Below are 26769 nucleotides of genomic sequence, written 5' to 3' on the forward strand. Positions count from 1 at the left end.
ACGTGAAACACAGAAAGAACTGACATACAGAATAGGTAAGTGACTACTCTGCGATCGGAGCCTTGACCTCTTGCTTATAGGCAGGTATTAGGTATCAGAACGTCGGCTCCAGGGGCACGTTCACCTCAATTTGGGAGATTTGTGTCATCGCCTTCACAGGCTATTTCATCACACACCTGACGTAGAAGAAAGTGAACAAAAAGGAAAGGAATGTGGATGGTAGAACAAAGGAAGGGAAAGTTTGGAAAAAAGCCCTTGTAGAGAGCATACAACGCATAAGCGTAAAAGACGCGTTGAATATTTGCCATGTGATAGCCACGATAGCCACCTTTGCAAATGTTCGGCCGACAATGTCCATATCATCCGCGAAGCAAATAAATTGACTGGATCTGTTGAAAATCGTACCCCGGCTGTTACACCCGGCTCTCCGCTATTTTTGAAGGATTTGCCGTACAGTAAAGATCTGGCCCGTTGTCGAGCGGCCTTCAACGAAGCCGGCTTGATAGCTTCCCACGAACTCGTTCACTAATGGTGACAGACGACGGAAGATGATCTGGGATATCACTTTGTAGGCGGCATTAAGGATGGTGATCGCTCGAAAGTTCTCACACTCCAGTTTGTCGCCTTTCTTGTAGATGGGGCATATAACCCCTTCCTTCCACTCCTCCGGTAGCTGTTCGGTTTCCCAGATTCTGACTATCAGTTTGTGCAGGCAAGTGGCCAGCTTTTCTGGGCCCATCTTGATGAGCTCAGCTCCGATACCATCCTTATCAGCTGCTTTATTGGTCTTTAGCTGTTGGATGGCATTTTTAACTTCCCTTCTATCGGCCGCTCCCATCCCCTGACGTAGTCATCTCGCTGTCTTGACTTTCACTGCCTTCCTCGTAGTGCTGCTTCTACCTTTCGACCACCACACGTTCGTCCGTCAAGATGCTCCCATCCTCATCCCTGCACATTTCGACTCGCGGCACGAAGCCTTTGCGGGATGCGTTGAGCTTCTGATAGAACTTGCGTGTTTCTGGAGTACGGCACAGCTGTTACATCTCCTCGTATTCCGCTTCTTCCAGGCGGCGTTTCTTCTCCTGAAAAAGGCGGGTCTGCTGCCTTCACTTCCGTCTATAACGTTCCACGTTCTGCCTGGTACCTTACTGCAGCGCGACCACCCGCGCTGCGTCCTTCTCCTCTAGAATCTGTCTGCACTCTTCGTCGAACTAATCGTTCCGTCGACTTCGTCCCATATACCCGACGTTGTTCTCCGCTGCAACGTTAATGGCTGCTTTGACTGTATTCCAGCAGTCCTCAAGAGGGCCCTCGAGATCACCCTCTTCCGGCAACGCTACCTCGAGCGCGTATGTAGTGCTTCAGTCGCTCTAGGTCGTACCGCGGCGGTCGTCGGTACCGAATATTGTTGAAGACGGATAGTTTTGGGCGCAGTTTCACCATCACCAGATAAGTGGTCAGAGTCGATGTTAGCGCCACGATATGTCCTGACGTCGATAATGTCGGAGAAGTGCCGTCCATCAATCAGAACGTGGTCGAAGAGAGATTTTACAATTGCTATGCCTAGTTGGATATTTCTCAAATAAATGAAACAAGCAGGAATATCGTTAAACATATTTACTCGCCTAAACTCATATTTCCACACACATGTTTTTACCTCGTTCTAATCAATCTTATAGTTGTACGCCATATCGTAGTTACAAACCAGCATCTGCAGGATCAGCAAGTTGGAGAAGAAAAACACGATGCTCTGGATCCACACAAACTCGAACGTGTTCCAGCCCTTGAATTCCAGCAAATACGCCGGCAGCAGCCAACCTCCTTGGGAGATGAACCACATCACCGGAATAAAGACGGCTTTGCGCAGGCCGATGTTTCTGAAGTTCTTGACGCTGAGCGGCAGCAACGATAGGAACCACACAAAGTACTGCGACGTGACGACCGGGTTGTACGTCACCATGACGAAGGCGATCGCGAACAGCGCAAAGCCTAACGTTTGGCGATGCTTTCCGTAGCGCAGGGTGAGCATCATGATGAGGACCAGTTGTGGTAAGAACGTCAGAATCTTCTCCAGCTGGGACACGTCGAAGTTCGAACTTAAGTATTGCAGATAGAAGTACAACGAAAAGTTATGCCGGGTGTCTTTCCTGACCAAATGGAACAGGACGGATTCGTAGAGGTACTGATATCCGTAGAGATAGTAGAATAGACCGGTCGTTATTGCCAGGGATGCGATCGTCCCAATCACCAGAGATAATTGCTTTGCGTTCGGCATCAATACTGCTTGTATGTAGTCTGTAATTGTTAGCAACGGCTTATCAAGTGTGGCCAGATAGAAGGCCAGGCAAAACCCGATTGGATAGAGCCGGAAATGGATCGATATGCCGAGGAAAATTCCTGCCATGAAATACTGTAGGATGCTCTGCTCGTTCTTCAACAGGAAATAGAGCGAAACGAGCACAAGTGAGCATGAAACGCAGTCACCATTTCCTCTCGTAGCGATGACCATCGTTAGCGGGTTATAAAGCCAAAAATAAGAACTAATCTCGGCCATGCGGATGTATTTCGGCGGAAGCGTTTCATTGCTGCTGTTCAAAATTTCGTTCTTCCGCTTTATCAGATACTTGTTCCGGTTGTTCAATGTCTCCAGCTTGAGAAGCTTTTTCTCGATGGAAATCTTATTGCCGCGATAGCAGTTGAGCAATATCCACTTTATTAGCACTCCTATGAAAACATCGAACAAGGAGAAAACAAATTTACCGAAACTGTGATGAATTAGGAGATTTGGAATAACCAAATATGCTAGCAGCGGTGTATATCGATATGTGTGCCTTTTGAAAGGAGAGTTCAAGCTGAGAACGTGACTAGCTCCGTCTGTAACTACCCGATAGTCTACGTCCGTATATTGAATCTCGGACAAACTATCCTGCACCTCGCCGTAGTACACCAGGAAAATGCGAATTATAATGCTAATGATGAGATGCTTTTTGAATGACATTTTTGAATAATTTATCGACTCTAGTATCTGAAATGAAATAATGTTCTGAAGAAAATGGTCAGTTATCTTATTATAAATTGTAGAGAACTATTTCGTAGATATTTCAATGGTGCAGCACTTAGCGTCATGGCATGACGTTAAACCCATAGTTGTAATTGTAATGTCCAGATCATGTGGTCAATACTCGGAAAGTAGTTCTTGGCATGATGGTCTCATTACAGCTCGAATGCAACAGTTATTAATTGAAAGCATTTCTAACATATCAAACACCCCGCCTCAACGAAATGGTTCTCAACTGTTTTGCTTCACACCACCCAAATGTAAATACTCACTTTTTTAACTGGCTTCATTTGTTTATTGAGCTATACGAAAAGTGTTAGTAGAGTTGGTTGTTGGATTGGTTAGTACAGTTGTTTCACTACATTTGTATCAGTTCATTAGCCTAATTTACTTCGATTAAAGTTTCGTTTTCATATCACTAGCTGCCTTCTTCAAACACTGTTGGAACTGACGGAATTCCTGATCGCACGACTTGTGCGACACATTTAGGTCGGTGGTCACGCAAGTTGCATAGGCAGCAGCGGCCACTGAACACTTGGCCAGCAAGATGGGATAGTTTCTAAGTCTTTGGTGTGCTTTTTTCACGGATTCCATCCTCCTCGTTTCAATGCACTGAACACTTCTCACTTGGGACCAATCCGAAATCCTCGAAACTCCTTAGCCGGGAGCGCCGGTGCAAAGAATGCGTCGTACAATGGTTTAGAGAAGAATATCAAAAGAGCGGTGGTGGTAATGGTAGCAATAGTCACTCGAGGATAACGCTCAATCAAGCTACGTTTCGGAACGATGAATTTTCGTCTCGGATCTTGAGTCATTGCTTCTTGCGCTCTTGTTCAAGCTTTTCGCGTTCTGCGGCCTCCTTTTCAGCCCGGTAATTACGGTCCAATTTGATTCCGGAACAACAGAGTGATACTTTGTGCCACTTCAGACAACACTGGCGCATGTCCTCGAGAACATCGTAGCATTTGGTTTCATCAAAATGGTGTTCTGTGGAGGAGTATGAAATATTTTGATTTTTCGCAAGTGGTTTAGACGGATCAACTGATGAGGTTATGTTACGTAAGCCACTTCGGAAAGTTTTACGCAAATGTCCCGGAGTAATGAATACCTTTTAAACAAGTTTGAATCCTACAGGCCGAGACTTTACAAGGATCCTTTGGGGTACTTCTTGACATTCAAAGCCTGTGATAATAAACGGGAAAGGGAAAAGCAAACTTTATAAAATTTGTAAACAAAAAACTAGATCTAACGGGATCAGGAGAATATTAAATAATTAGTATATACAAACCTTAACGCAAAATGAATGTCCTTTAAAGTTTATCGTGGGCAGGTTTTTGAAATTTAATGATGTTTACTGAACTGTGGAAATAAATAAAATACACCGGTATTTATAATATTCCAATTTTCACGCTGAAGAACACTGACAAACAGACAGCACCGAATGAACCGATAGCACCAGACAACATGCACTGAAAACCAAAACTACCCAAAAGTAGGTTGTTTGCACTCAAAACCGTGGTTTGGGCCAATAACCCAAATTTGAGTAAAATGACTTTTCTGGCACTACACGGTTAGATGACTTTACCCATTAATGGGTACTATGTTATTGTTGATATTATTCCCACAGTGAAAAATTCACCCATTTTCTTTAAAAAGTACCACTGGGTAGTGGCACTTTTTCAAGAAAATGGGTGAATTTTTCACGGTGGGAATAATATCAACAATAACATAGTACCCATTAATGGGTAAAGTCATCTAACCGTGTAGGTAGTTTGCCTTTAATCCCATGTAAACAATTTACCCAAAGCTGAGTTTAATTTATCCAAAGCGGACCTTGATCAACTCAAAATTGAGAATATTGAATTTAGGGTAAAGTGCCCAATAGTGGACCCCTAACCAATGGTGGACCCTGCAGCCATTTTTGCATTATTACAGCACAATGTCAACATTTTCCTATGAAATTCCATCGGGAGAACCTACCTTACAGTCATATGATTTGATTATATGCATTGGAAATTCTATGGAAAGTAAAATTAGATGATTTTTTACAATTCTATAAAAAATAAAAACGAGAGTGTCCATTATAGGAATATTTTGGGGGGTCCATAATAGGGAAGGAGAACGTCCCAAAACGGGACATGAAAATCAAATGAAGTGTCGACTATAGGGAAGCAAATTCCTATTATGGACCCCCAAGGGGTCTACTATAGGGCGAATTCAGATAGACTTTAAAATTTTATTTTTGACAAATAACGTCGTGTATTTGGGTATTTTATGTATGTATCGAGAAGACGAGATGCAGAGCTTGTTGTTCGATATAAAGCAGAATTAATATGTTGAAAATTTCTACTCCTTATGACAGGAAGAGCAAAATTCCGCTACTAGGGGGTCCACTATTGGGCATTTTACCCTACTCAAATTTGGGTTATTGGGCTGAGCAACCCCGGTGAGGTGTTTACATCTTGCTCTATAGTTTTGGCAACAATCATGGGAAAGAAAGGGAAAACTACCCAAATTTGGGTAAATTTTTTCTGCGATATTCTCAACAGTGCGTAGATTGAACTCAAAGTTTGGGTTGATTTATTGTCGGCGTAGCACCAACTTAGAATTCGGAAGTCCGGACTTCCGAACCGAACTTTCTTCCGAAGTTTTATCTGTCAAACTAATGGATGCGTTGTTTAGCGCATCTTTAGGGGAATCCAGCGCACTATTTCCGAAGTTGGGAAAGTTGCCTGTATCTGGAGAAAAATCCAACTTCGGTATAAAAAGCGGTATAAATTTATTCCGGATACACAATATCTGTCCGTGTGGTTGGTTGTCAACACTACACGATGAAATCCACTCACCCTGAATTTCAAACAACTCAAATTTTAGCTCGCATTTCATAAAAGATATTTTAGTTACTGGATAAAGATTGTCGCTTCGGTTCCCTTTGTTCTGCTGTCCGAAACATGTGTGGTACATACCTGTCAAATCGTATGGATTTTCCTTCTTTGACATTTAGCTCCCCTATCCTCGCCAGCAAAAGATGTTCCGGACAGCGACGACAGCGACAATCTTTATCTAGTAACTAAAATATCTTTTCATTTCATAAGTAATTTTGACGTAGGACTACCTATGTCTTTTCTATATTGGGGTACACTTTGCGATTGCGAAAATTGTAGACCGTCACGAAAATATGATGAATTTCCATCTCTCGATGGATTTTCAATATTTTTGGATCATTCGATCAAGGATGAGTCAACGCTTCAACGTTGTTCGAAGAATACAGATTTCCAACTATGTATATGTTATTGAAAATTGGCAAACGTAGAAATAGAAAAACAACCATACTGTTGGAGACAACTGGCAACCTTGCGAGAATTTCCACCTGGGCTCTCCGTTGGCAGCTGCGTCTGTCATCCGGTTGACGTCATCGAGTGCAGCGCATATAGACCAGTGCATGATGACGTAGGTTGACAGTTCACAGAGCTTTTTCACCGGGACTTAGCCTCTGGCGAAGCTTCCGATAAAATTGTTTCGTCATTTTATTCGCATGTAGATGTCCTTTACGATTGATTTCATGCTGAATGCAAAGAATATCATTGAAATATTCGGATCGCAGCAATTTTAAACTAAAAATATGAATTTTAATTTTCTCCTCATCGATTTTTCTTCTAACACCTTGTAAACAAGCTCTGTGAACTGTCAAATAAGTGAGGTTAGATCAAGATCTTGCATTGGTCTATATTGTTGTTGTCATTTTGTATTCGATAAGGACCTACACGTTTTAAAAGTCAATAAAGTTTTTATTATTTGTACCGTGATTATCACTCGTTATTTCGGGTAATGAACACCTCGTTAACACGGTTGCAAAAGTGGCGACGATTTCGCGTGTGATTTCGTTAAATTCGCGAGAGTTCGATAAGTTTTCGCGCGATAAACGAAATTAAAAACCATAACCACGCCGCCGCCTAATAAAAGGCGAAAGCGCTCGTACAGTGCGATGGCGGAGCAACATCATGCAGCTCTGGCCCAAGGAATCAATGCACCTGGCCAACATGAACTGCAGAACGGACATCCGCGACAGCACCAGCAAGTTCACCTACCAGCAGCAATGCAGCAACAGCAAGTTCCTCCGGGAGCGCAGCAGCAGCCTGTGCTGATAAGTCCCCCACAGCAGACTTGTATGGACGCCATCATTGTGCAAATATTGCAACAGCTCCAACAGCAACAGGCCGTTACCAATCAGCTTCTTCAACAGCAACGTGAGACTGTTCAACAGCAGCAAGGGTTCATGCAACAGCAGGAAACTCTATTCAGAAATGCTATGTCGGCAATCCAGGTGACTGTTCCTCCCAACCCGGAAGTGATTCTGGACTCATTAGCAGGAAACATCCGTGAGTTCCAGTACGATCCGGAAAACCACATTACGTTCGCTGCGTGGTACGCCAGATACGATGACCTTTTTGCGAAAGACGCAGAAAGGATCGATGACGAAGCAAAAGTGAGGTTATTACTTCGACGGCTGGGGACAAATGAGCACTATAGATATATCAGCTACATTCTACCTAGTGCTCCGAAGGATTTCACGTTCTGTGACACAGTGTCGAAGCTCAAAGGACTATTCGGCACGAAAGAATCAACCGTCAAGAAGCGATACAGTACTCTCACCATCACCAAGGCCCCGACGGAAGACTATGTCTCTTTTGCATGTCGAGTATGAAACGAATGCTTTATTCCTCTAGACCAACAGCAGCTTTAGCGCCACTCTCCAGGGGAGAGGCTGCTGAGGCGTTTTGGATTGCGCAGCTAAGACTCAATCTATTCGGGCGGGTTGATATGAGTTTCAAACACCGATCTCATTCTGAGTTTCCAATCATGCAGCAAACCAAACTCAAAATCCTTTCATTTCCTGAATTCAAACCCGAATGAGTGAAGATTTAATCTAATTTAGGCGGGGAAATAAAATCGGAACCGAATCAGACTACTCCAAGAGAAAACGTCAACTCGAATCAGTTAAAAAAAAGAAGATCTTTTTGTTGATGGTACCATGGTTCATATTTTTAGACATTCAAATCATCCAATTTTACCTATTCTGATCTTCAGTTGACGTCAACAATAACTGTTCTGATGGTATAAAGGTTTTAGATCTTATTTCTAGGAAACTTAATAACTAGATGGGTCTGACCTTGTGGCTTCTACGACGAAAGCTTCTTCGATGAGCGGTAAACTTTGCTTGCGGGCATGCTGGGCTTCAACGGCAACGGTTCTGGAACCCACACGTCGATATTCACCGTTGGAAGCGCCAAGAGCTGCGGCAAACACGTGGCAGCTACACCGAGGCGTACGCGTGATAGTTACACCGTCGCAGAGTTGCGAAGGCATGCGTTTGGGTCTTACTTGGCGTCAGTTCTGCCGATTCCCACGAGATGGCGTACAGGGGTATGCACGTGATGCTGTGTTACAAGCGGTAACAGCGACGGTAGCTACGGGTTCAAACACACGGTGGCGCTGAGGGGGCTCGGAGGCGTATACTACAGGCGTTACCCGGCCGACCCACAGGTGGGTGGTAACTTTTGGTGGAAAAGCGTGGCTCCTGTCCGTTGTAGGTATCCGTAGATAGGGGAATGTGACCGCGTGTTGGACTCGTCGTGCGTCACGCCGAAAACTGAGCGCTCCGCATAAACACCCACGTCGAACAGTGGGGTTTTCTGTTCAACGCAAAATCATTCATGTTAATTCACTTGAATATTGTTAATCCATCAGGGTCATTGCTTACCTGTACCTAACAGCTAAAGCTGCACTAGCTATTAAGGGTACTTTGAGACTAGATTTAGTTTCTCACTTCAATAAATTGACCTAATTTAGAGTACTTCGTTTAAATTCAATCATCATCAAAGCTCAACGGTCTCTGCACCCACAGGTAGGTGGCGCATCGGCTGCGTGAAGGGTTATATTTTTAACCATTCGTCGCATGATATGTATAACGTTACAAGTAAATAAAATGTGTGTTGAGTTCGAGCTATCTAAGCTCTCCGAAGAGCATTTCAAATGCCTTATATTCGTGTGTGGCTTAAAATCAGAATGTGATTCGGAGGTACGAACTAGGCTGTTGACAAAAATTGAAGACAACCATGACGTGACACTGGAAGCGCTTATGGAAGAATGTCAACGGATTATCAACCTCAGAAGCGACACAGCGATGATTGAAGGTCCCGCTGGTCAGGTTCAAGCCATCAAAGGACACAAGCAGTACCGAAAGCATTTCAAGAAACGATCCAGAGAACAGAAGCCATCTGCAGCGGAAGATGAACGCAAAAGCCCAGCAACCCCTTGCTGGAACTGCGGTGCGATGCACTTTTCGAAGCACTGCGCGTTCAAAGATCATAAGTGTAATGACTGTAGGCAACTGGGTCACAAAGAAGGGTATTGTGCGAGTGCCAAGCGGTCTACGAAAGCATCAAAACATCAGTCAAGCCGGATCTCTACCAAAACCGTTATTGCATCGGTCAGCAGCGTCGGGTGCAAGCGTCGTTACGTGTGGGTGAAAATGAACGGTATCCCAGTACGTTTGCAGCTTGACACAGCATCGGATATAACCATCGTGTCCGAGCAACTACGGAAACGGATCGGTCAGCCATCAGGTGTTCCGGCGAGTCAGACTGCCAAGTCAGCATCAGGCGAGCAGCTGGATCTACAATGTGAATTCGTCTGCGACGTCGAAATCAACAGCACGACGCACAGTGGACGAATCTACGTGTCAAAGCATCCATTGAATCTGCTAGGCATCGATCTCATCGACAAATTCCAACTATGCTCCAATTACCGATGAACAATTTTTGTAACTTGGTCGGTGGTACCGGCGAAGATATCACTTCACTACAGAAGACGTACCCGAAACTTTTCAGCGATACATTGGGGCTTTGCTCCAAAACCAAAATTCAACTTTCGCTGAAAGAACCGTGTAGGCCCGTTTTCCGACCAAGGAGGCCGGTATCGTACGCTATGTTGCCAGTAGTGGATAAAGAGCTTGATCGTTTAGAGCGCCTGCATATCATTTCACCAGTCGACTATTCCGAGTGGGCTGCTCCAATAGTTGTAGTGCGCAAGGCCACCGGAAACGTTAGGATTTGTGGCGACTATTCGACTGGTTTGAACGATCGCCTTCAGTCTCACCAGTACCCTCTACCGCTACCACAAGACATCATCTCCAAGCTGTCCAACTGCACGGTGTTCAGTCAAATTGACTTATCCGACGCCTTCCTTCAAATGGAAGTGGATGAAAACAGCCGTCATTTGCTCACCATCAACACTCATCGCGGCCTATATCAGTATAACAGGCTGCCTCCTGGTGTCAAAGCTGCGCCAGGTGCTTTTCAGCAGCTGATAGATACGATGTTGGCAGGTCTTCCATGTACCGCAGGCTATTTGGACGACGTAGTAGTGGGTGGCAAAAACGCCGATGAACACCAGCGCAATCTCCACGCAGTATTACAGCGAATCGAAGAGTTTGGATTCACCATCCGACCGGAAAAATGTTCATTCGGTAAACAGCAAATCGGTTACCTAGGCCTTCTGTGGGATCGTCATGGAGTCAGGCCAGACCCAGCCAAAATTGAAGTCATCAAAAATTTGCCACCACCGAAGGACATCACTGGAGTACGCTCTTTTCTAGGAGCCATAAATTATTACGGGAAATTTGTGCCTAACATGCGAGCCCTCAGATTCCCGTTAGATCAACTCCTCAAAAATACAACAACATTTGTGTGGACAGGTGAATGCCAGCAAGCCTTCAATAAATTTAAAGAAATACTGTCGTCAGGCTTACTTCTTGCGCACTATGATCCTAGACAGGAAATTATCGTCTCAGCGGACGCGTCATCTATCGGAATAGGCGCAACAATCAGCCACAAATATTCCAATGGTCACGTCAAAGTGATCCAGCACGCATCTCGGGCGCTCACACCGGTTGAACAGCGTTACTCACAAATCGACCGGGAAGGATTGGCGATAATATATGCCGTTAAGAAGTTTCATAAGTTCATCTTCGGCAGACGGTTCCGGCTTCAAACAGACCATGCACCACTGCTGAGGATTTTTGGGTCCAAAAAAGGAATTCCGACCTATACTGCTAATCGCCTCCAGCGGTGGGCATTAACGCTCCTCTCCTACGATTTTTCGATCGAGTATGTTTCGACCGATAAGTTTGGCAATGCTGATGTGTTGTCCCGTCTCATCGACCAGCATAACAGGCCGGAAGAAGATGTCATCATCGCATGTACCACTCTAGAGGAAGATTTAAGGTCAGTAGCCATCGATAGCACAAAACAACTGCCCCTTAGTTTTAGCATGGTTGAAAAGGCAACAGCATCCGACCCTATACTACGAAAAATTTTCCGTTTCATCAATGATGGCTGGCCCAAATCAAGATCAGAAGTTAAGGATCGGGAGATGTTGAAATTCTTTGATCGCCAAGAAGCACTGTCGGTCGTTCAAGGTGGCATCATGCTCGGCGACAGACTGGTTATTCCGACTGTCTTCCGGAAGCGGTGTCTCCATCAGCTACACAAAGGTCACCCAGGAATACAGCGAATGAAGTCAATTGCACGTAGTTTCGTGTATTGGCCTGGATTGGACGATGAGATTGTGAGCTTCGTCAAGGCTTGTCGTCAATGTGCATTAGCAGTACGGTCGCCACCGAAAGCAGAACCAGAGTCGTGGCGGCCTACAACAGCTCCATGGCAGCGAGTTCACGCTGATTACGCGTGCCCTCTTGATGGCGAGTACTATCTTCTAGTCATCGATGCGCACACCAAGTGGCCCGAGATTTTTCCGACACGCCAGACAACTTAAAAGACCACTATCAATCTTATGCGTACGTTGTTCGCCAACAAAGGTATGCCGGAAAGTCTGGTGACTGACAATGGTACGCAATTCAAGAGTGCGGAGTTCAGCGAGTTCTGCTGCAAAAGCGGCATTCATAACATAACGACAGCTCCATTTCACCCGAAATCGAACGGCCATGCCGAACGATTTGTAGATAACTTCAAGAGAGTCGTAAAGAAAACTCAGGCGAGGTTCGATTACACAAGCTTTGGACATTTTTCTCCTCACATATCAATCAACACCTAATCCAAATGTTCCAGACGGGAAGACACCGGCAGAGGCGATGTACAATCGACCGCTGCGAACATCCTTAGACCTTCTGCGGCTAACATCAAAACCAGAACCGTCGTCATTTCAAACCATCAACGTACTTCCAATAAACGTTTTTTTAAGCGAAAGATTCTGTGTACGTAAAAGTGTACAGAGCTAACAACAAATGGGGATAGGCACAGTGATGCACAGCATCTGGGTGGCCAATACGAAACTGATCAGGTCACACGTCAACCAGTTCAAAGAGCGATCTACTTCGGGGACAACGGAGGAGCAGGCGAAGAAACGTCTTCCACTGAATATATTGCTCGACGAGTGGGATCTGCCTTTGCTAATTCCAGTGGCACCTCTGCCCGCTCACTTGTCAGAAGCGACAAACTTCGAGCAACCACACTCCACATTGGTTCCACCATCAAACTCTACATCAGCGAATCAACATCCAACACCGAGGTCGTCTTCGTCGACACCATCGACGGCATTTGAGTCAACCTTCGAAAGGTCACCTACGGTTCAACTACCTCGGCGTTCTTCACGGACCAGAAGACCGCCGGAATGGTTTCAAGCGTACCGAAGGTACTAGGAGGGAGATGTTGGAGACAACTGGCAACCTTGCGAGAATTTCCACCTGGGCTCTCCGTTGGCAGCTGCGTCTGTCATCCGGTTGACGTCATCGAGTGCTGCGCATATATTGTTGTTGTCATTTTGTATTCGATAAGGACCTACACGTTTTAAAAGTCAATAAAGTTTTTATTATTTGTACCGTGATTATCACTCGTTATTTGGGTCTGTTCACAAATTACGTAACGCAAAAATCCGAGTTTTTGATCCCCTCCCTCCCCATCGTAACAAAAAGTAACATTTCTGGTCCCCCTCCCTCCCCCATGTAACGCGTAACTGAGAAAATTTTAAAGGCAGATTTTTTTTCTGCGCTGAAGCATTTGGGTTTTGGTATGTTTTAAACACTGTTAGGGACGGCACATGATCAAAAATCAAGGATTTTAAGAATGCAGCTAGTAGAAACGAAAATAGAATTTGCGATCATAACCATTTACATAGTTTAGCGGAACTGTGGTGTCGAGAAATACAATATTCGCTTGGTATTTTTACGCATATCAGTCCCGCTATGTTAGTATTCTTGATTTCAATAATGACTAATGTTCGATAACGATAAACAGCAATTACTTCAATCAGTGATTAAAAAAAAAGACATTCAAATAATTTTTACTCGCGTTATGCGTAACATTTGGTAGTACCCTCCCCCTCCCCCACCTTTTAGTGTAACAAATTATAACACAAGTTGGACCTCCCTCCTCCCCCCAAAAGCGTTACGTATTTTGTGAACAGACCCTTTCGGGTAATGAACACCTCGTTAACACGGTTGCAAAACATACCTACACACTCAGTTTTTATTTCTGCAGCTCGGCAAAAATCCGCACAGCCGTGCGCCAGCAAAATAAAAAACTGATATTCCGGCAAAAATGTCGTTTGTTAGCTGATTTTCGGCAAATTATTTGCTGATTTTCAGCAACTTTGACAGAAATCTCGGCAAAAAACATGTTTGCTGGGGCACGGCTGTGCAAATCTCGGTAAAAGTTGACCATTTTGCTGAGATCCCGGTAAAAAAAATTAAGTGTGTACACTGCTATATATACTATATGTGTCGCGATTATACATTTTTGCAATAGCGCCACCCTAACATGATCGATATGGATCCACACATAAATAAATCAAATTTTTGCTTATTGTGTGGTCACGCATAAAGTTTATTTCTAAATATATTTTATTAGTGGTTTGCGTGAAGAATGGTTATTAGGGTGGTTCAAAAAATCAATTTTGCTCCACAGCGCTCATCTGATTCTTTATCATGTTCTGAGTCTTCTCTGAAAATTTGAGCTCATTTGGATTAAAACTGATTTAGCACAAGACGTTTCAAGTTTGCATGAAAATTAGTATGGGGAAATTTATTTTTACATTATACTGTTAGTGACGCTTCCCCATTAAGCGCAGCTTAAAAGAAACCCTAAATAGCTAGAAGGAATACTCAACAGCTTTCACCCAACGAAAACCTCATGTTGATTAATCGCCCCAATAATTAGTAATCGATTTTAAGACAGGCTGCGAATCTTAGTCATGATCGTTAAACATCTTTGAGGGCATCACTGAAATGTGCAGTGCAACATAATAGCCTGAATTTGTGTGTGCTATCTTTCGCGCCATGAGCAGCAATGTTGCCTGTTGAGGAGCTACGCAATTACCTCCAGAAAACCAGATTAAATTTGATTACTTATTATTGGAACGATTAATTAAGATGCGGTTTTCGCTGTGAGTGAGTGAAAGCTTTTGGGTATTCCTTTTAGCTATGTAGGTTTTCTTTTAACCTGCGCTTAATGAGGAAGCGTCATTATCAGTATAATGAAAAAATAAATTTCCCCATACTAATTTGCATGCAAACTTGAAACGTCTTGTGCTAAATCAGTTTTAATCCAAATGAGCTCAAATTTTCAGAGAACACTCAGAACATGATAAAGAATCAGATGAGCGCTGTGGAGCGTTATAAATTCGAAGCGTTATAACTTTTTTCGTGGACGTTCCAGCAACGTGCCTTCTTCAGCTAAGTTTTTCGGCATCCTTTGGGTTATACTTTAACGCAATGTGCCACTTGGTTTACGATGAACTGAAACCTCTAGCAGTAGAAATGCAAATATATACATTCTCCCATGTTAATTTCCATACAAACTTCAAACGCGATGCGGAAGCGAGGAAGCAACCAATCGGTCCCAAATTCTGCACAGTTGTTCAGGACCCAGAATGGTTTCGAAAAACCATTGATTTGAAAAAAAAAATGACCATGACGCCCCACTCTAATATACATCATAACTTAAATATATGGATTTTTGCCAATAAAAATGTGTGGATTTTTGGTAGTGTATGCATCGCAGTCACAGACATCAATACCAAGCAATTTGCGAGTTTGGAACAAATCCTTCAGTTTGAACAAGATTTCACGCAGAGCGGAAACAGCAGCACGATGTCGATGGTAGCATTTTCAACGGAAAACCATCGCATTGATCGTGGTCGTCGGCATTTTAAGTGAAGAAAGGGTTGATTACAAAAATGTCGTCTGTTGCAGTGGTGGTACTGAAAATCTATTCCAAATTGTGGCGTCTTACCGAAAAGTAATCGAGTTTTGTTGCAGATAGTTAAGCACATTGGGGAAAGAAAATTGGATCTTCTCAGGACCAGCATTTTTTGGACAGAAAGGGTTGATTGCAAAAATGGCCTGTTTCGGTGGTAGCTTGGTTGCTGTTACTGATTTCATCCATTCGAACAAATTTATTGCCTTCGACGCGCGCTTGTGATTCTGCTACTGAGGGGGCAATTTCTGTCGTCGCCAAACGATTAAGGTGCCTGCCAGAGTAGACGCGTCTACGCGACGCGGCGCGAAAATTGCACACGAAGGAATAACAATCAATAATAAGGAGCTGTCAAATCGTATGGACGCTTCGCTTCGCTTCGCACTTCGCGTCTACTCTGGCCGCACCCTAAGTTTTGCACTTTGAAGAAAATTTGTATAAAATGGTAGACCGGAAAAAATCGATTTTATTTCCAATGACTAACAGAAACAAAATCAAGTAAATACTGACAGATACAAAACCAAACAATCTTGCCAGAAAAGTTCACTTTCTGCCAATGAAAACCAAATCGATTAAGAGGAAAATTTCTACAGCAACCACCCACCAGTAACCGTCGCTCAGACCGACAGATCCCGCGCCACCAGTGGTGATGCTGAAAATTTATTCCAAATGGTGGCTTCTTAACAAAAAGTCATCGAGTTGCTGTCGGACAATAACAGCACGAAGCGAAATTTTAACGCAAGGTTCCGACAAGCGTTTGATTTCAGTTATTGGGAAAGTCAGAAGATTGGCTTCAGCGGCGATGCGGCCGATGGGACGTATTAATCCCGTTTCCACGGTTGGAGACTCAAAGTCCATTCAACTGGGAGCTACTGTTCGGCTTCTTGATTCAGTTTGACCTCCGAGCAGTTTGCTCAATGTTAATTAAGAGACATACATTTTTTATGACGACAAATACCATCCATTTCGTATAGCTATGTGGTCTTACGTCACCGTTGCATACAACCCGATTGGGAAGCCACGTACGGGACGAAGGCTGGCGGTTAAATTTACATTACATAGATTTTTGAAATCGACATTGAATGTGAAATAATCAGAAAACAACACAGTCTTGCATTGGGATCTACAACATGTCTATATTCTCCAGGCAGTTTTATAACTTTGTACAAAAAACATTTTTTGTAGTACGCATGTGTTCCTCGACAAATAATTTTCATGAATAAGCTTTCACATATTTTTTTAAAATTTTATGTAATGAATAACAAGTTGGAAGTTGACTATTCACTGCAATTGCGAATTATTAAGTTTTGCGCCTAAGGACTCCTACTGCTTTCATTGTCAGGAATTTTGATGTCTTCATTATCGGCCACAGTTATGCTGTAGGAGTGTTCTCGATACTCGTAATCAATTCGCAGGAGTTTTTCCTCGCCGAAACACGGATCATAAAAACCGGGTAGTTCGCTCTAAAATTTAGGTGATAGTTTGCATTTTAAATAAAAATAAATATCAATGTCAACTAACCTTTGACGAGCCGTACAGCTGCAGACGCGAATCTTTGACCAGACACTGCAATGGAATTCTCACGTCTATTACGTTGGGGTTGTGCTGAACAAAGCCCATCTCATCGCGCTGTTCGATTGTAACGTTCTCGTCGGAATTGAACTTTCCGTATAAAGCAGATACTATTATCAAACCCTTTCGTTTTTGTTCATCGCCTCGTATCCTCTCGTACATGGCACCCATCAGGGCGATGGCTGATTCTGCTTCCTTACGTTTTTCGGCGATACTAAAAAAAGAATTTGCGTAAGTTAAAAAACTAACACCCATTACAATATGCACTTTATGGTTGTATATCAGTTCCACATGAATAAAAGGGGCCTGTTGTCGTACGTGTAGAGCATAAACGACAACAATTCAAACTTTTTAAAGTCTATGTAGATAAGCACTTTGCACTAACCAGTTTTTATCTTTGATAACACCTACCGAGATCGATTAGATTCTTTGGCCTTTTCAATGTTGCGCTGTTTTGCGGCTTCGTTCATTGGATCGATGATGGTCTTTTTCACCACAAAATACGTCAGTAAAGGGGCCACGGTTGCGTAGAATATTGCTGCGGGAATTATTTCCTCGCTCAAGTGAATAGGGAACAGATACGTTTGCGTCGAGCGAATAATCCTGAAATGATAAAACATGTAATTTAACTAGCCGGTTGCTGCTAGTTGATTAGCATCACTCTTACTTAATTTTCAACGTCACACCGGTGGGAACGCCTACGCTAACACTTGCTACCACCGAACTGTATTTGGACACCTTCTTTTCAGCACCATATTCCGCTAGAAAACCAAAAGTTCCACCTCTGAAAGACAACAGTTAGTTGTTCATCAAAACCGCAAACGATTTCACAACTTACTTTAGGGCCACCCTTAGCTTCAGTTCTTGCTCTACGAGTTTCCTCGTATAACTGGCAGTAAGGTAGCAATGAGGAATCCCAAGGGTAGCACTCACATTATAATGATACTTTTCGGTATTGTGCTCAATCGTGGTCGACATTGAACTCTGCAAACCGGCATTGTAGGTTAAATAGCCAACCGTGTGCTTATCCAATTGGACGGCCAGAGCTGCATGGAAGTTATGAACAAGGGAATACTTTAAAAAAATCGAATAGTGGATACGAAATCTTGTTACCTTACAACAAAAGCTTGAAACTGATTTTCACTTTTATGCTCTAATGATACCCTGATTCATCTAGTATAAATAGTAGTAAGTACTTACTGCCAGCAATCCCCGGAATGACTGCGTTTTGCCGAAAATTCACCGTCGTGCCACCATTTAGAAAAATTCGGTTAGTCAGGTTTCGGGATCCTTTAAGACCCAGCACTGGGCCACTGCCGGCCCCGCAGTCCACCTCGAACCAACCCTTATTGATCAGTCTTCTTCCTGACAACAGAAAATTGCCACTTCCAACTCCATTCTGCAGGTGCAGATTCCCGGAAAGCGTTGCCGTATCCGTGCGAGACAATGGAGCTTCGATGGACTGCGACATGCTCATTCCCGAGACTTCGATCGTGGGCAGCAATCCTCCGTCGTCGTAATCATCCTCGTATCGACTGAAGATATCGGTTGCATTGATCTGAACCGTGATGTTCCCCCGGGGGTTAGTCTTTTGCTGCAACCTTCGTTCGTCTCGCTCTCGAGCAAGGCGTTCGTACTCTTCGCGGATTTCCGCCGGAGTTCTCGTCCGCTGGATCAGCTCCCAGCCTTCAGTTTGCAGGCCCTTGTTCCCGAGCGAATCGTAAATCGCGCGCTGGTGCGGATCGGACAACACCTCGTACGCCTTTTTAGTCCGGTTGAACATCATCTCCGCTTTCTCCTTGTTCCGAACATCCGTGTGTTTGTCCGGATGGTACATCCTGCTAAAATTCCGATAAGCAGTGCTGATTTCTTCCGTTGTGGCCTGTAAAACATTATAATTTTGTTGTATTATATCGGCTGGATGGTGTTGTATCGATATTGATGTAATCAAAAGGTTGGATTACGAAACAAATGCGCGACTGTCGCGCCGGTCAGACCCACATTAGAATGATTTTTCAATTAAATTATTACTTACGTTCCGTGGCACGTTCAGGAATGCATAATAATCTTCTTCCACGTATTCGAGCTCATCGTTATCGTCCATTGTAATAGGTTATTATCTAAATCTGCAAAGCACGTACAATTTTCCGTAAATTTTTAGTATTTTCCGTTTTTCCAGCTGATTTCGCGACTGATGATGCGTCCGCGAACTGCCCGGATGTCATTTACGTGACTGGTGCTAGCAGGCATGCACTAATGAAATCTGGCTAAACATTTGAAAATAACCAAATTTCAATACAGATCTTTTCACGAGACGTTTAGAATTCTGCTGCTTTCGCCATAAACGGCAGTAAATATTTTTTGTTGAAGTGACAATTTTGCCATTGTAATTGTCTTGTTCAATAGTATTTAAAAATGTCAATAATGTCAGTTTAAAGTTATTAATGAACGAGTATAATTACAGTGAACTAAATATAAGTGAATTGAGTTGAATGTGTATTTTTCGATGCAATTTGCTTCGAATCCGGATAAGAAAAAAATAACAAAACTGTCATTTGCAAAAACGCAATCGCAAAACATTCGTGTGGCGAGAGAAACGAACGATTTTTGCCGGCAGAAATTCCTCAATTTCATTAGTTTCCGCCGTTTAAATCATCCCTGAAATGGCATCACTAATTCTGAGGTAAAAGCTTTTTCCCAATTTCTAGTTATTTCAATTAAATTCAACAAATATTTTTTGTATTTTGCATTACATAATAGCTCAAACAGACCAGGCGATTTTATGTTTGGATGGTTCTGGTTCTGATTAGGTTTCATTATTTTTTTCTTTTCAGAAACGCTTGCCGCCGCACTCTGCTGCAAAGCCAAAACAGTGCTGGGCCACTGTTTGCCGTTCGCACCGTCGTTCTAAAACCGGTGCAGCCGGACAACCGTCCCGGAGAATCGCACGATGATCGCAATGCTCGCCTTCAGCGTCCCCAGTCGCCCCATCTGACCATCTACGCCCCACAGCTGACCAGTATGCTGTCCATCACGCACCGTATGACCGGAATGGCCCTGGCCGGTTACGCCACCATGCTGGGACTGGGAGCGCTCGCACTGCCGCACGACGCCACTCACTATTTGACTATGCTGGAGGGACTGAGTGCTCCCACTTTGATTGCTCTCAAATTTACGCTGGCCTATCCGTTCGCGTTCCATTCGGTCAACGGGGTGCGCCATCTGTTCTGGGATCTCGGTAAGTTTTTGACCATCAAGGAGGTTTATTCCACCGGGTACACCATGCTGCTGATCTCTGGCGTTGTGGCGGCGGGACTTACTTTCCTGTAGATGTCTGAGTGCCGGTAAATTTGGTTTATTAGGTTCAAGCTCTTGGCTGGTTGGTACGTTGTCTAAAGGACTATTTATTTGGAATTCATACGCCGGTATTAAACATGATTTATGAACATTTATCTCGAACGTTTTTGGAAAGAAATCCTTTAAAATCAATCAAATTGAAATCCGGAATGGTGTGAGATTCCTCTAGTCATGATTAGAAGGTTCCAAGCTGAATTCCTCGTGGAATGAATCGCCTGCTTTGATCGTACTTACAGCGGCACACTAGGAGTTAATTTTCTGAAATCAGTATGGCCAAAGGCATCTAAGGTTCGATTTCTCAAAATGAAGCACCTTCATCGAAAAAATATATGGTAGGCGTAGTCTTGGGCGTAGTAGCGGACACCTTCCAACATAACCGGTACCAAACATTTTTTTCATGAAAAGTTTCTAATTTTGAGAAAACCCGCGTTAGATGTCTTTCGCCATACACATTTCTGGCGATTAACTCATGCTGGCTTTTTTGCGCATATACCATAGCGCCTGGATGTGACAGCGGCGGGTAGAAAATCAGCCACAGCCAATAATTCATCATTATTTATTTATACAGCCTAAGGCCGCAGTGGTCTCTTTGATACATAAGTCGTCTCAATTCAGCACGGTTTATAGCTGTACCGCTGTACGTTGCCAGCCACGCAGATTGTTGTCGAGAACCATTCTCACCGGGTTATTGTTCGGCATTTTTAAATCTTTCTTCTTCTTCTTCTTATTGGCATTACATCCCTACACTGGGACAGAGCCGCCTCGCAGCTTAGTGTTCATTAAGCACTTCCACAGTTATTAACCGCGAGATTTCTAAGCCAGGTTACCATTTTTGCATTCGTATATCATGAGGCTATCACGATGATACTTCTATGCCCAGGGAAGTCGAGACAATTTCCAAACCGAAAATTGCCTAGACCGGCACTGGGAATCGAACCCAGCCACCCTCAGCATGGTCTTGCTTTGTAGTCACGCGTCTTACCGCACGGCTAAGGAGAGCCCGCTTTATTCTTTAATCTTTATTCATCACAAATTCACCATCACCAAAACGTATTAGAAAGGCCCCCGATGGAACTTTTTATAATAATGCACTTACGTGAAATAGGGAAGTTTTCTGTTCTACTTGTTCTTGTACAAAGTGGTGCTAAATGTACGGGCCTGGCATGGCAATGCGCAGGGTAATGCGTAGTTGAAGAAATAAAATAGACCCCATTTCGCGGTCCGTAGGCTGGGAACTATGGTCGTATGCTGACAGGAAAGGGGGGAAGGGGTTGCTCCTTTCCGGAGGTGCAAATCTGATCGAGCGTCTGTTCTCCATGTTAGGAAGCGGCTCACAGCAGTGTCTGTTTCCCATGTTAGGGGTTGGGGTGGTTGGCTAATCATCATCCGAGTGCCAGCGAGGGACTCTAAGCAAAACTGTGCACACCATGCTGCATCGAGAAGAAGGCAGCCCCTTCAACGCAATGTAGGTAGCACAACCCTGGTAAGGTAGTCTACCGAAGATTCTACAGTTACCAAGAAAGGCAAAAGTAGAGCAAACTGATTGATTCAACGGCAATAGACCCGGCAACGAATAAAGGACAATGATTGGAAAGTCGGATCTTTGAACGTGAGAACTTTGAATGCACGTGTTGGGCTCCTGGCTCGTGAGCTACAGAAGGTCGGAGTGAGTGTGGTAGCAATACAGGAAATACGGTGGCCCAGAATTGCAGAACGTGAATTCCGGGCGGTTGATCCCATCGCGTACACTTTATTCAAGTACCACATCTACTATAGCGGCGGTGACAGAGCAGAACGAGGAGTTGGCTTCATGGTGATCGGGAAGCAGATGAAGCGTGTTATCCGGTGGAAGACGATAAGCGACCGAATTTGCGTGTTGAGAATGAAGGGCAAATTCTTCAACTATAACATGATAAACATCTATGCCCCAACGAACGATAAGCCTGATGACGTGAAGGATGAGTTCTATGAGAGCCTTGAAACGGCCTACGGAGGGTGCCCGACACAAGATGTAAGTATTGGCATCGGGGATGCAAATGCGCAGATCGGAAGAGAACTTTTTTTTTCCTGTCATTCGAACGGAAAGCCTTCATTCCGCTACCAACGATAAATGGTCTGCGACTTGTAATCTTTGCTGCTGCTAGAGGGATGGCAATCAGCAGTACCTACTTCGCACGTAAGAATATACGCAAGCATCTGGGAACATCAGAGTGGAGACCACGTGCTGATCGACGGACGACATTTCTCGGATGTTATGGATGTAGGGTCCTTCAGAGACCCGAACATTGACTCGGATCACTACCTTGTAGTTGCAAAAATTCGGGCGCGACTTTCCAGCGTCACAAATTTACGAAACAACAGAACGATGCGTTTCAATATCCAACGCTTGTCAGTTAAAGGAGTTGTTAAACAGTACCTGGGGGAGAAGCTGAACAAGCGGATAGGAGATGCTACCGGATCTGGCGACGTCAACAGATTGTGGGAAAATATACACGAAGCTGTGACTAAAATAGCGCAGGAAGTGTTAGGCACTGCACAGTTACACCAACGAAATGGTTGGTCTGACGAGCAATGCCGGGGGTTGACGGACGAGAAAAATGCTGCTAGGAGTCGAATGCTAGTGGCTCGTACCCGTTCCAACAGAGAGCGGTACAGTGTAGCAAGGGCAGAAAAGAAACGAATCCACCGCAGAAAAAAGGCAACAGGAAGAGAGTGTGATAGCTGAAGCGCAAGAGAAATATGGGAGGATGAAGAACTGCATGCCGGCTGGTTGGATGACCTCATATGCCCAATCTATAAGAAAGGGCACAGACTAGAGTGTGCCAATTAAAGACGGATCACCAGTTTCGTTTCTGCATTCGTCTCGTACAGAAAAGCGCAGATGTGCTTGATTGCAGTGATTTATTTTTCAGCAGCAGAAAAAGCTGTATGAATAGAGTCAAGTGTGGGCTTTGTTTTTCAGTAATGCGACGGTAATGCTTTATTGTGCCGATTTGTGCATTTTTAATAGAAATGGCAAATACGATGGATGAAAACGTTGTAAACACTGTTCGGTTCCAATTCCCAGCGGGTAGTCCACGTCCAACATGAAAACATGAAACTTTTTAAAATAATTGGACACCGATTTGACGGTTATGGAAGCGGCCTATAGAATGGCACATGAACGTCCGATTTTCATCAAGTTCATCTCTCTGGAAGCAATGAAGGAATTGCTTAAGAAGAATATGGAGTCAAACAAATGTCGTTATTTCAGGGGAAATTTGGTGGAGGTACGGATGTCAACCGCATGTAGTAATATGAGATACATTCGTGTCTTCGACTTACCGCCAGAGACAAGTGATAGAATCTGGCATTCGGACGATATGGTAAAGTGGAATGTTTAACAAGAGAAAAATGTCCCGCGGGTTCTGGCTTGGGACATATGTTCACTGCAGTGCGTGGTGTATATATCGACCTGAAAGAAGAAATACCGCCATCGCTTAATTTCGGTAGCCGTGAAGGACGAATATATTACGACGGTCTTCAGGATGTGTGTTTGCTTTGCCGGGCTGCGGGTCATCGGAAGGATTCTTGCCCACAACGACCCTCCGGAAATCGTAGGAAAGCTCAGCCTAAAATCCAATCCCATCCTAGTTCATATGCTGGGGTTGTGTCTTTTTTTTTCTTCCTAAGCAATGGAGGGGGAATCTGCTCAACAGACATCCTGCATGGGTTGTCCAGGAAGTGCGGGGTTAGGGACCACCAACAGCAAACGAGGGAGGCAGGACTACATCCCCGACCCGCTAAACCGTTTCCATTGCCGCCAAGTCCATAGTCCCTTCGGTACAACCAGAAAGTAATGCTTCAAAGGGGGGCCAGTGTACAACGCACCCTTGAGGTTAGCTGCGTGTCCTTGCAGCTCCGAACATCGTGACTCGCTTTTTTAGAAGAACACCATGGTATCGTGCCAGCGCATTGCCGGCTTTCCAGGTGGCCTTACCACGCCCTATGTCCTCGGAAGGTGGGAAGAGTCGACTTCGCGCCTGCTTCCCTCTGCACGACTGGTATCAAGAATGATGATGCCGCGTGCACCCCAAATTGACCTCTCTGCGATACGGTATATTCGCCAACACACAGAGGGACTGCCGACGTGGTGCCTACGCCTGCCCCAGCCTTGAGGAGGACCCCTTTCCGTCCTCGGGTTCGGAACTCGACCGCTTGACCGACGCCACGGAAGCGACGATACCATGTTGTTCTTCACGCGGCCACTTGTTCGATTAAAGGATCGAGTTCGACCGCAGGGCATGACCACCGGTATGACCCATGAAGCCGACTCCGATCCCTTGGACCACCTCTTATTTGCGCCTGAACTAGCCATCCTTGAGTCCACGAGCCAACTTCTGTGTAGCTCTGAGACGATTTGGACGATAGCCGATAAAACGGCGTTCCAGCCAACTTTATCTTTACACATCACGAGCACACGAGCAACACGTGTTCCACCGTTTCCTCTAAACCTGCGCACACCAAACACTCGAGCGAGGCCGAGCAAGCCAGCTGCATTACCTGCATTGTGAATTTGCAGCACGCTTAAACGCCGGGCACTTCGAACCCCCCATGGGGTGCTTTTTTTTATATCTTTATTAAGGTGTTTTTTTAATCTACAGACTTAGTTCAACACCGCCATGGGGTGCTTGCTGTTCACAGCTTTGCTGGAACAAATCAAACAATTGAGAGGGTTCGTGCAGCATTGTGCCTTATGTCCCTCCAATCCGCAGCGTCGACAGAGCTTGCTTCTGTCAGGGCCTTTGCAGTCCCATTGCTTGTGCCCCGGTTCCAGGCACTTGAAGCAAACTTCGGGTTGCTCGTATATGCCCACAGGGCATACCGACCACCCCACCTTGACGCTCCCTAACTTGACTACCTTGGAGGCGTCAGCTGCAGGTAGCCGAACCAATGCTACCTGTGTCCCTGCTGGACCTTCCCGTAGCCGAACGGCCGCGGTGGGCGTCTCCACTTCACACTGTCGCCGCAGTGCCGTGACGAGCTCTTCGACTTCGGTGATCTCGTCCAGGTCTTTAACCCTTAGATTCACCTCCGTCGTGAGTGCCCTCACCTTGACCGTCTCGCCTAGGACTTCTTCCGCCAACTTCTTGTAGGCGGCGCCCTTTCGCTAGACGCCTCGCTTCAGCTCGAGGATAATCTCGCTCATCCGGGTACGTCTTACTCGACGTACGTCGGCGCCGAGTTCACCGAGCTTGACGTCTCATCGCCTTCAAGACGTCCGAGTACTTGGCCTCGTCCGCCGTGATGACTAGGGCATCGCCCCTGGAGCGATTGGCGCCTACCCTAGACTTCTTGCTACCCTCATTCGCCTGGGCCTTCGTTTCGGCCCTTGACGTCTTCGGTTTCCACTTGTTCTTGACCAGGGTCCAGGAAACGTCATCCCCCTCTATTTCCCTGGTCTGCGGCAGCTGAGAGCTCTCAGCCTGCCGTTACCCCATACCACCGTCTTTCCTGGGTGGACGGACCTTTCCAGGTCCTTCCTCCCCCGGTTTTGGGTGTACCTGGCCGGGGTTCAGCATCCCAGCCCCACTACCCTTGTTCGGGGTAGTAACCCTCCGCGTTTTGGAGCGGCCCCCAGGGAGCTCATCCCCTGGAGACTGTCTCCCCCCGACGTGCCCGCGAATACTTGAGCCTCAGTCTGGGTAGACTTTGGCACCACCGTCTTCGCTGGCACGACCTCGGTCGATTCGACCTTGCCCGAGTCCGCGAATTCTTGGGCCTCAGTCTGGGTAGACCTCGACGCCACGGATTTCACGGGTTTAGACTTGGCCGTCCCGACCGCCCTCTCCAGCTTGGCGTCCAACAACGACTTTCGAAGTTTCAGCAAGCTCTTTTTGAGGTCCCTACTGATATTATGCTTCGATGACACAAAGTCGATGATGGCGTCCAGCTGTTCTGTCGCCACCTCGAAGGCCGAAAGCCCATCGCGTTTGCGGTTCATCGCCTCCACAAGCCATGGGCCGTCAATAACCTCTACCGGCGTTTTTTTAGCCGAGATGAAGGTTAAGTGACCCACGCTGGCGCTGCGCACTAAGCTGCCGACTATTGCCTCTGGCCTCCTAGGCGGAGACCTGAACAACCCACCTCTTGCGAAGGGGTGGTCGCCTACACTACCATCACTTGAAGAATCGACTTGGTTTTCCATTTTGGTCCCACGAGTTGCTCGGGAAAAGAGGTCCACCACGCCAGAGCCCAGCATGACGCGGTAAGGGACAATTACTGTGGAGGGTGCCCAGGTACCCCACAGGCTCCGTTAGAGGCCTAGCTCATTATTTCCCCCCTGGCCATGCATCCCCTCGGCACGGGTCGCTTAACGCCTTGAAATTAGGGGTTAGGGACGATGGTCCCGTTGGTCGCACCCCCTCACTCTAGCTGATGTCAGAAGGACAACAGTGCCCAGGCTGCACTACCAGCTAAGTACAAAACCCTTAGCTGGCGGTCGATTGTCATCGGAAGACCCGTGGAAGC

The 26769-nt window shown here is 45.3% G+C and overlaps 6 protein-coding genes across 7 annotated transcripts; 2 read left to right on the plus strand and 4 right to left on the minus strand.

Moving 5' to 3' along the window:
• Nucleotides 1-1602: 1602 nt before the first annotated feature.
• LOC134220076 (GPI mannosyltransferase 1) lies at nt 1603-3472 on the minus strand. 2 transcript variants are annotated; one of them, XM_062699032.1, is made up of 2 exons: nt 3331-3472; nt 1603-3025 (listed from the first exon to the last, which is right to left on the minus strand). In XM_062699032.1, exons 1-2 carry the CDS (start codon nt 3346-3348, stop codon nt 1664-1666), a joined length of 1380 nt encoding a protein of 459 aa, XP_062555016.1. In that variant the 5' UTR covers nt 3349-3472; the 3' UTR covers nt 1603-1663. The 2 variants fall into 2 exon arrangements, with proteins under 2 accessions (XP_062555016.1, XP_062555015.1); XM_062699031.1 differs by having other exon boundaries at nt 1603-3043; nt 3331-3470.
• On the minus strand, nt 3331-3794 carry LOC134220078 (uncharacterized). The gene has a single exon (XM_062699035.1). It carries the CDS (start codon nt 3650-3652, stop codon nt 3455-3457), a length of 198 nt encoding a protein of 65 aa, XP_062555019.1. The 5' UTR covers nt 3653-3794; the 3' UTR covers nt 3331-3454.
• On the minus strand, nt 3733-4504 carry LOC134220077 (cx9C motif-containing protein 4). Its single transcript, XM_062699033.1, has 3 exons — nt 4347-4504; nt 4167-4240; nt 3733-4045 (listed from the first exon to the last, which is right to left on the minus strand). The coding sequence occupies exons 2-3, from the start codon at nt 4231-4233 to the stop codon at nt 3870-3872; spliced, it is 243 nt and encodes an 80-aa protein (XP_062555017.1). The 5' UTR covers nt 4234-4240; nt 4347-4504; the 3' UTR covers nt 3733-3869.
• A 5364-nt stretch (nt 4505-9868) lies between these two features.
• On the plus strand, nt 9869-11893 carry LOC134222508 (uncharacterized protein K02A2.6-like). Its single transcript, XM_062701656.1, has one exon. The coding sequence runs from the start codon at nt 9869-9871 to the stop codon at nt 11891-11893; it is 2025 nt and encodes a 674-aa protein (XP_062557640.1).
• Nucleotides 11894-16441: 4548 nt separating this feature from the next.
• Nucleotides 16442-19138, minus strand: LOC134224672 (dnaJ homolog subfamily C member 11). Its single transcript, XM_062704160.1, has 7 exons — nt 18938-19138; nt 18103-18784; nt 17741-17948; nt 17570-17686; nt 17314-17505; nt 16852-17116; nt 16442-16793 (listed from the first exon to the last, which is right to left on the minus strand). Exons 1-7 carry the CDS (start codon nt 19004-19006, stop codon nt 16644-16646), a joined length of 1683 nt encoding a protein of 560 aa, XP_062560144.1. The 5' UTR covers nt 19007-19138; the 3' UTR covers nt 16442-16643.
• Nucleotides 19139-19426: 288 nt separating this feature from the next.
• Nucleotides 19427-20350, plus strand: LOC134224673 (succinate dehydrogenase cytochrome b560 subunit, mitochondrial-like). Its single transcript, XM_062704161.1, has 2 exons — nt 19427-19585; nt 19737-20350. The coding sequence occupies exons 1-2, from the start codon at nt 19566-19568 to the stop codon at nt 20230-20232; spliced, it is 516 nt and encodes a 171-aa protein (XP_062560145.1). The 5' UTR covers nt 19427-19565; the 3' UTR covers nt 20233-20350.
• Nucleotides 20351-26769: the final 6419 nt, after the last annotated feature.

Source organism: Armigeres subalbatus, chromosome 3 (assembly GCF_024139115.2).
Source record: "Armigeres subalbatus isolate Guangzhou_Male chromosome 3, GZ_Asu_2, whole genome shotgun sequence".
NCBI classification, from domain to species: Eukaryota; Metazoa; Arthropoda; class Insecta; order Diptera; family Culicidae; genus Armigeres; species Armigeres subalbatus.